The 9607-nt window shown below is 37.9% G+C and overlaps 1 protein-coding gene across 1 annotated transcript; it reads right to left on the reverse strand.

Annotated features, from left to right (window-relative positions):
* Positions 1-1433: 1433 nt before the first annotated feature.
* Positions 1434-9607, reverse strand: ubac2 (UBA domain containing 2). Its single transcript, XM_063491425.1, has 10 exons — positions 9455-9607; positions 8938-9062; positions 7813-7932; positions 7136-7242; positions 6729-6852; positions 6591-6638; positions 4724-4832; positions 3835-3977; positions 3205-3351; positions 1434-3125 (listed from the first exon to the last, which is right to left on the reverse strand). The coding sequence occupies exons 1-10, from the start codon at positions 9483-9485 to the stop codon at positions 3018-3020; spliced, it is 1062 nt and encodes a 353-aa protein (XP_063347495.1). The 5' UTR covers positions 9486-9607; the 3' UTR covers positions 1434-3017.

Consider the following 9607-nt stretch of genomic DNA (forward strand, 5'->3'; position numbering starts at 1 on the left):
AGCCATTAAAAGTCGCACCGCTTGACTGGTTTATATATCAGCTGAGGCTGAATAAAACTGTGTCACTGTGAGCTCAGGAGGTCTTTCAGGTTTTTGTTTTTGTTTTGTTTTATGGTTTTTTAAATGGCATCTCTACAAAATTTCTGATGGGATTTCAAGTCCAATAAATGTGTGGTGAGAAATTTAGGTGGCCCAAAGTATAATCTGTCCTTTATTTTTATTTATTTATTTTAGGAAATAGTTGATGAACTGTGTGATTTTAAAACTCTTTGGTGTGAAGACGTGCATAATTTCTCCGCATTGATATTCAGTCACCCTGGAGCGAGCCTGTCTGCTGGAGCTGTCTACTTAATGGGAGCGGGTGGGTGTGGCAGAGAACTAACTGGCAATAACAACACCACGGGTCTGACTCGATGTCTCCATCTAGTGATCAAATGAAGCTTATCATGGGGAGGTACATTAAAAAAAAATACAAAAAAATCAATAACAGCAATTATGACCACCTTTAAAAAAATAAAGGTTTTTGAATCGCGTATTGTTAGATTGCAGTTGAATGCTTTTCTGTAATATCTGCTGCAGTCACTTCGGGGGTTTCCTATTGAGCATCTAGCTAAGTGATATATATTGATCTTCATTAAAAAAAAAAGAAGAAGCTATGTACAGTTACAGCACAGTTGCTCTAATATGCACAAAAGGATAGAAATCTTAACCCTGGATTTTGATCTTTATAAATCACATTATTTCTGCTTTAGCTTGTAATATATAATGGCTTATATTTTGCAAACCACACATGCATGCCTCCCTTAATTCTCTTTTGTTCCTTTTGCTTTTTGTGCTATTAAAAGAAAGAAACTGATACCTCGAGAGGAAGTGAAATTACAAACTCAAAACAGTGAAAATAAATATGGAGTTGTTTTTTTTTTCCAACAGATAACTGAGCCCATGTATTATCTTGGCAAAAGGCTGCCATCATGTGTTAAAAAGTAGCATTATTACCTAATAGCAATCCACTGTTAAGCCCACAATAAATGCATAATGTATGCTTGCTGGCCACTTTGTCCACCTGTTCAGCTACTCATTGATGGAAATATGTAATCGGCCTTTTAAGGACATAGACATGTTCAAAAAAGCCTGATGACGTTTAAACTGAGGATCAGAATGGGGAAGAAAGGTGATTAGAGTGACTTTGAATGTGGCATACAGTTTCAATTTCACTCTATTTTAGAAACAACTGAGCCACTGGGATCATTCCACACAATCATGTCTAGGGATTACAGAGAATGGTGCGATAATTGTTACATAGATTAAATTGTTATAATGTGGGTTATATGGGTTAAAAATGGTTTATTGACTCCAACAAACCAAACTAAACACTTAAATGTCATTTTAGGATTAATGTTTCGTCAACTTATGACTCGTTTCAAACACAGGCTTGTTTTATTTTTTAAGGTAAACGCTCATCACAATAACAAATAATTCCGTCATCAAGTTGATTTATTCCACGGACCAAACATGATTCATTACAGTCCATCAAAAAGTTGACCATGCAACAATTCTGTCATCACATCCATATATTTTTAAATCACTCTCCAAAAATACAAACACAAATGACTCTTCTCAGTGGTCATATATTATCAATATTATTATGCACAAAATATAAAACTAGCATCCATCTTTGAAATCGATACACTGCTGATGCAGTATTACTTCTCTTGCATGTATGTTTATATACACAAAATTAGTGACTATGCAACACATAGTCTCCTTAAACCTCTCGCCATGATATTGCATAATAAATATGAACCGATTTCTAAGACTTAGTTTGAATTAGATGTGCTGGCAGCGAGAAAAAAGACTCAGTTAAGACACAATAAATAACCTTTCAATGTGTTTGTGCATACAAGAGCATGAAATAAAGAAACAAAAATGGTCAAGAGCATGAAACATGACCTCCTTGAAGGCCTTCTGTGCATCTGTGTAGGTGCACTCGCATGTGATTGAGATTATGTCATTAACAGAAAAGTCACCTCAGGGACCCTGAGATAGCCCATGTAGCCAGCAAACAGCCCGTCTGTCCACAACACTGTACAGTACTTGTAGAGTTAAAATGGGCGAAACCAGCCAGCCCCACAAGAGTTTGGCTCTTTAAGTATCTCTCAGTCAGGCTAACTGCTTTGTTAAAACATCTCAAGCAGGAAAGGGTTGCAATCTGTTACTTCCATGAAACACTGCCAAAGTAAAAAAGTAAAACCTGTGTAGTTAAATCATTGTTTAGTAGGTTATATTGTTCATGTAGTTTTTTTTTCCAGAGTCCCCACTAATTTATTTTAATTTTGCCACCATGAAAATAAAATAAAATGACAGCAGCACAGCTGATCATTTAGTGCACAAAAATCTTGCACTTTTTTCCCTTTTCACGTCTAACCAATTATCAACATCTAGAACTCTGGATACACAGGACAAAACATTGGGATATAAACTGTATTTTACATAGCTACTGTATATGTTGGCCTGTGAGATGGCAGCTGATTTGTCAACTCTGTTTGAAAGAAGTAGCCTACTTTTTATTTCCACCAATGGACTGGAGAATGTTATTTTTAAGATGTACTCTTAGAAAAGCTCTTGACTTGTTTGATTTTTGTGTTTTGTTTTTTTTTGTTTTTTTCGGGCATCTTGTTAAGTTAGAGGCCTGACTCATCTTCCTTGAGCAATGACGTCTGTTTCACACTACAACAGCCATCAGAAAGCAATGACGCAAATGACATCCACTCTGTGCTTCACACTTCATTCATCAGCCTGCTATCAGGCTCAGCTCCTGTTGGGGCAGCCTAACACTGCTTCAGGGGAGCAGTGACACTGCCTTCATATAATCTGTACAAATTTTCTTTGTCGTCTCCTTTCCTTTATTTATTCTCTTCGACTCTGAATTATTTGCTTTCTGCTTAGCTTTTCGCTCATCTGCTTTGGTTCCTGCTTTCTCTTTCTGTCACCTCTTTCCCCTCACTGAGCTGCTTCCCTCAGTGTTGCAAGAGGAAGTTTGTTGCCATATTAATGTCATTATTTGAAGCTCTGAGCGCCTCGAGGGCATCGATCCTGGAAAAGCCCATTTCCACTAAACGTGCAACCTGTAGGACACAAGATAAAATCAGCTCAAACTTAAGCACAGAAACACACACATACAGGAACACTGAAGTAAACGTCTACCTGTTCTTCTGCTACAGGGGAGTTGTCCAGAAAAGGTGGCTGTGTGGATTGGTGGGCTTGAGGCTGAGGACGGGGCTGCACTGGGACGCGGTTCTGTCCTCTGTGTCTCAGTGAAGGGAATAACCTTGTCCACTGTAGCAACCCGCTCTGCACAAATACACAGACAAAAGCAGTATGTAATACTTTGTAATACTTGTAATACTAATCACTTCCATCTAGACAAGAACTAATTGAATACCAATCTTAGACATCTGTCAGATACTCTGATAGCTCAGTGATTGTACAGCATACAGCCTTAATGACTTAAAAAAATGTTCCTCTTCTCATGTTTTCTGACTCTTTTTCACTAGCTCTGCATTTGGCTAAGTTCAGTGTCACTACTGGTAGCATGAGTTGATATCTGGACCCTACAGACGCTACACAGGAACTTTGATAACTTCAAATTTGTGCACCTACCTACTTAAATGATCATGGTTAAATGTCTGACTACAACCGTAACTGTAAGCATACTTCCCTCTTTCTTTCAGTGCTGTATCGCATACTGTCATGTGGCATTAGAAGCAAAATTAATTTCTGAGAAACTGGGTGGTCTATGCATAGGTTCAGTTTTAAGTCTTTGTGTGTATCTACCTGTGGCTGATGTCTGGCATTCCTCCTGGCCTCGTTGTACTCGGCCAGTAGCAGCTGTTGGTCGAGCAGCTCCATCCTCTGCTGCCTCTGAACGTCAAGAGTGGCACCCATCCCCAGAGGTGTCTCGCTGGTAGGTTGGGAGCCTTGACAAACACAGATATAAACAACAGATTCATCTTAAAAATATCATAACATATCTGTACACGAGTGGATAAGTGCTATGAAGGATCATTTAGCACAAATTCAGTTTTTCTACAAGGTTTCAGGACCTCATATCCTGTATAGTGGTGAACAAACTAGATTACTATTATCATGTTTCACTTCAGTCAGGGAACAATAGTTCAGTTAGGGAATTTGACATTGTTAAGCACTGACTATTTTGAGGCCGATAAGCACTCTAAAAGGCTTAAAAATCAGTGAGAGGGACATTAGGGATTAGAGAGGAAGAGCTACTTAAAACAGAACATTAAAAGGTAAGTAATCTATCGAGGAAATGTTTTAAGAGGTAAAAGTAATCTGCACATTAACATAAAAAGCTCATTTTTAGTTTAACTCCATCTGTTCACACATTATTTAATAAAACTTAATCTATGAGTTCATAGATTGGTGAGCTGACGACAATATCCCATCAGCCTTTTATAGCTGAGAGGTAAAAATCTTTTTAACCAGCAGTTAAAAAGATTAGCCAGCAGTGACAGCGGTACATTTTATCATTTTAAGTCACTCTGCATCACAGCACTAGTCAAATGCCTAAAAGGTATGTATATTATTATTATCATTAAGTCAGGCAGAAAGAAACAACAACCCCACGTCAGGCTCTGCAACTCTTGTCCTTGTAAAAGGGATTTAGACAGGATTTGTGTTTGTTATTACGAAAGGATGGACTCACTTGAAAAGACTGGCTCCAGAATATATTGTCCAATACGAGACACCCAGGCGGGGACAAACAGGATCTTCTGTAACCGTAGGACACTGGAGTGGTACAGTCCACCTGAGATCTGAAAGGCATATTTATAAAAGTACATGTGGACATAATACAGAATTAGCAATCTTTACTGAGTACAGATTAAATTACACAGTAGAAAGTAAGGCAACAATATTAAGTGCTTCCACAGATATAAACTAGTATAGGGCTGTAAGTAAAGCTGGAATTAAAAAAAAATGTTCCTCTCCAATAAATCCTTTGTTTATTTTCCTCAGTTGCTTTAGTGATAAGATGTCAAAGTCTATGATCATGTCTTCAAAAGCTTTGCTTGGCCTAATCAGCTTTCCAAATCTTAAAACCCTGTAATGTGAAAAAGACAGTCGCCTCCCCTTTTTTTTTTATTCCAAGGATTTAGGCATAAAGAAAATCATAATAATAAAAAAGGTCCTTACTAAGTTCTAAATACAGCCTCAGATGAACAACACGTGTCATATTACACCTAATCATTATTTATTTAACAAAACTTAAGCCAAAATGGAGAACCAGTGTCTGAAAAAATAATCCCATCTCATGATTCAATAGCTGTTTGACTATCAGGCTCTCACTTCCTTGTAGAGGATTTCTGGGCCGCTCTTCTTTAAAATGGTTCTTCAGTCCATCGAGGTTTGTGGGTATTCGTTTTAGCACAGCTCTCTCTAAGATCCTGCCACAGCATTTCAATTAAGTTGAGGTCTTGATTTTAACTGGACCATTGCAACCCCTTGATTCTTTTCTTTTTCAGCCAATTTGTTGGTGATTTGCTGCTGTACTTTGGGAACACTCTCTTGTTGCATGACACAGTTAGCTAAGCTAAGTTTTAGCAGTTGGACAGATAGCTTCACATTTGATTCTAGAATACTTTGGTATACAGAGGACTTGATTGTCAACAAAACAAATCATCACCCCTCTACCACTGTGTTTGAGAGTTGGAATGAGACGTGTATGCTGTGTTTGATACTTGCTTAATGTGGAACTGTGCATAATGGCCAAACATCTCCACTTTGCTCTTGTCTGTCCACAGAACATTGCTCCAGCAGTCTTTGTTTTAGATGCAACTTTGCAAACACAAGCTCTGCTAACATGTCTTTTTTTAAAGACAGAGAATAGAAGCAGCTTTGCCTTGCAAACTCTTCCAAAGAAGCCATATTTTCCGAGTTTTTTAAACTGTACAGTCATAAACTTTAACATTTAATATGGTAATTAAGCCCTGAGATCTAGCTCTTGGGTGTTTTGTCATTTTTCTGAGCATTGTATCATGTGACCTTGGGTGAATTTGTTGTATGAAATGTTTTCCACTTGTGAATAATCTTTCATTAGAGAATGATGGACTTCAAATTGTTTTGCAATTGACTTCCCATATTGATGTGCAGCAATATTCTCTATTCTAAGATCATTGCTGATGTCCTTCTTCCATGGCATTGTATTAACAGACACCTGCATGCTCCACTGACAAACCTTCTGCCTTTATAGAGGTGCTCACACTTAGATTAGCATCTGTTACTACTTATAAATAATAGACTTACATTAAAACCTTGGAACTGAAAGTAGGCAGACTTTCTTTCTTACATGACTATATATATTTTTTAATCAATCAATCAATCAATCAAACTGTTTGATTAATACTGAAATGCTGGTATCATTTGATTTTGATTTCTTTGACTCATACTGCACACGGAGTCCTTGATGATCACCATTATTTATCCCTCCTGGTCATGAATAGCTTATTATGTTTTAAATGCTGGTACACATGCTAGATATACATTCAAAAGACAAGAAGAATTTATTTACTCACCAATCCACTGAGTGCAAGGAGCCACATAAAAGGACTGGAAGTCAACAGCTGTATCACAAAGAACAGGATGATAAAACAGATCAGTAAGAATTCAAACTTAAAAGCGAAACAGACTTCCACGTGTCCATAGGGATTTACCTGTAAGCCTACTATGTAGACCAGGGACTTGTTGGTGATGTGGATGCGACCCAGTACCTGTGTGACTGGCATCCTGGGGATCGACAGGTAGAAAGGCACAAACAGAGAGAAGACTGGTGCAAGCCTGTGGGAGGCGAGAGGGAAAAATCAAGAGGATTGAGGTTTGGGCTCCCTTGTGAACTTATATTGATTTTTATGCATTTTGATCTTTTATGTTAAGTTTACATGTATGTAAATAAAACTGCCATTGCCTCTTTTGTGGAGGTGGATTGTAAACTAATTATCTAATACATCATGAATCATGAAACAAAATATGATCATGAAAATAAAATCAAATCAAATAAAACTGAAAAAGTCTACTTTTATTTTAGTGATGCTGCACGTGTGTTATAATAAATTCTACTTACAGTCCTGAAGGCAGTTCTTCCACCTCATAGTAAAACAGAAACTGGAAAGCCTTTGCCAGCAAGAAATCCATCAGTGCAGAAAGACACCAAGTACCAAAAAGAAAGGACTGGTAAAGGGAGAAAAGAGCACCATATAAGATTATCAGAGCAGTACATACCTATAAAAAAAAAAAAAGAAGTAGTAAAAAAAACAAACCCTTCACACTGTATTACGTAAGATGAGTTAAAAGTGACTGAGACCATAAACCTGGCCTCTATCTAAAGTCACAGCTGGGAAGTTTCACTTTCCCACAGACTTCTACAATCAGGCTTCTTTTTATTGGTGGCCATTACAAAGACTAGAGGTTTAAGGCACTTCTAATTTATCTTTACTGTTCACACAGAGATATTAAATCATTCTTTTATATACAGCCCACGAGTCTTCAAACATTTGCACAAACACAAAGCCACCTAAATGAGGAAGTTATGCATTTTCTTCCCTAAAAGGTGAATTCAAAACTGAGATGAAACTCATACTGATTCTGACTGATGATCACACCTATGAAATAATTCTAATTTGGGAGAATAATTTTTAATCGCTTTATACAGCACCATCCACTCTTCACTCTGGTTCAGCTAAATCTCTGGTTACACTCCTTCCTTAAATGTTTTCATCTATCAATAGTTTTTATACTTACAGCAAACTTCCTGGTGCCAAACCTCCTTTCAAAGATTCGAAAGTTGTAAATGAGCAAACTGCTGCAGAATGAGTCCTTGATATCGAGACACACCAGCCTGCCACACAATAATCTCCACACCTAAAACAGAAGGGACAGAAGAGTCATACACAGACACTTGCATCCAAAACATATGAAGAACAAATAAACCCCTGTATAATAATGTCTTTTATGTATATATATTATATACATATATGTCCCAAATTTGACATACTATCTCACATTTCTGAACCAAATACTAGTACATTTTACCATAAATTCCAACAAAAGTTTTATTAAAAACAAAAACTCAAAATCCATTTAGCAACTTTTCTTAGCACAAATAACATCTCCCCAAACTCAGACTCAGATGTAATCATGTGACCTAAACGGGGAATTTTAGTTTCGTGATAACAGGTCATTACATATGACGATTAGATAATTCCTGTCACACCACACACTTCTGCATGGTTGATGGTGTACTATTGAGCAACATAACCAGGTTTTGTGTAAGCAGGCTTGACAACAGTGTATATCACCTTTCTTTGTCAACCCATGCTTTCTGCTTCGGGATCTTACATGCTACTCAGTATATTCAGGTCTAACACTGTCCCACCCCCTGAAGAAGGAAGCATGGATATCTCTTTGTTAACTTTCAGTTAAGAAAGTAAAAGTAAGAAAGTAACTTTGTTGACTGAATATTCTTTGTGATAAATAACCTACAAACTTAATCTGTTTTAACCTGTGTTCTATTAGCTGTGTAAAAACAAATATGGTGACAAATTAGGACAAGCATAAAAAACATTTATGTATTTTCTGCATTGCCAGGATACATGCAAATTCTTGGAACAGGAATTTTACTCCACAGCTTTATTTTGCAGTTCAACAGGTAAAATGGATTTCTTCAGCAGACAGTCTATAAGCAAAACCTCAGAAAGACCAACAAAGCTGGTGTCTGTCCTCCGAGACAAGGTGTGTTTGTTCAGGGTCTTTAGTCCTGGACCCTTATTGTTTCACTAGTGTAAACTATCAGATGGCACTAGGTGCTGGTTTTAACGTTCCCTCTACGTTTCACTCCCAAACACACTTGTAGATGCCGGGCCGTACCTGATGCTCCTGTGTGATAGCCTGCAGGTGGTACACGAACAGGTCTTGGTACTGTGGCAGCAGGGTGAGCATCACAGTTAGCCCATTTAGAACCAGAAGAAGGCTTTTCGACAGAGGAGCCTTGTCTGTCAAAGACACACACACAGTATAATTAACAGCAATAGAGTAACACCGTCGCTTTGTTCATCGATTTATCTAATATTCTTTAAATATTGCCCAAGAGTTGTGAAGATGGAAGGGCTTATTTGTATACAGAGGCGGGGCACACATAGACACAAAGCCACCTCAGTACTACGAAGTTAGCATAATATTCACTTTATTTGAACTTTGAGGCCTTAGCTGAACAAACTGGATACTTGGAAACGTGTAACATAAGGTTCTAATTAACAAACCGAAGCCTTAACTGATAGATACAGTTCTGAGTAAATGAATGACAGCGCAATGCTAACGTCAGGTAGCTAAGCTAGGAGTCCGTTGAGACTCGCTGTGGTTTTAACGGCGAATTCAGGATACTTACAAAGGCCACGAGAACCGGTGGTTGTGAACATGACGTCCAGGTACGTTACGGTGTCCAGGCGACGGCTGTCAATCCAAATATAGCGCCAAAGTGACACTAAAACACCGAAATAAAGTTGGAGACAGGATCCATGCTGTAACCGTGGAAGGAAAG

This window comes from Pelmatolapia mariae, linkage group LG13 (genome assembly GCF_036321145.2).
Source record: "Pelmatolapia mariae isolate MD_Pm_ZW linkage group LG13, Pm_UMD_F_2, whole genome shotgun sequence".
Taxonomy (NCBI): Eukaryota; Metazoa; Chordata; class Actinopteri; order Cichliformes; family Cichlidae; genus Pelmatolapia; species Pelmatolapia mariae.

Bases quoted from the DNA above. Each gene is read 5' to 3' on its own strand.
- ubac2 (XM_063491425.1), bottom strand. From the start codon at position 9,485: ATGTTCACAACCACCGGTTCTCGTGGCCTTT. The intron at 9,063-9,454 runs GTAAGTATCCTG...TGTCTTTGACAG, and splicing joins CACCGGTTCTCGTGGCCTTT to ACAAGGCTCCTCTGTCGAAA. The intron at 3,126-3,204 runs GTAGACGTTTAC...TGTGTCCTACAG, and splicing joins CCCCTGTAGCAGAAGAACAG to GTTGCACGTTTAGTGGAAAT.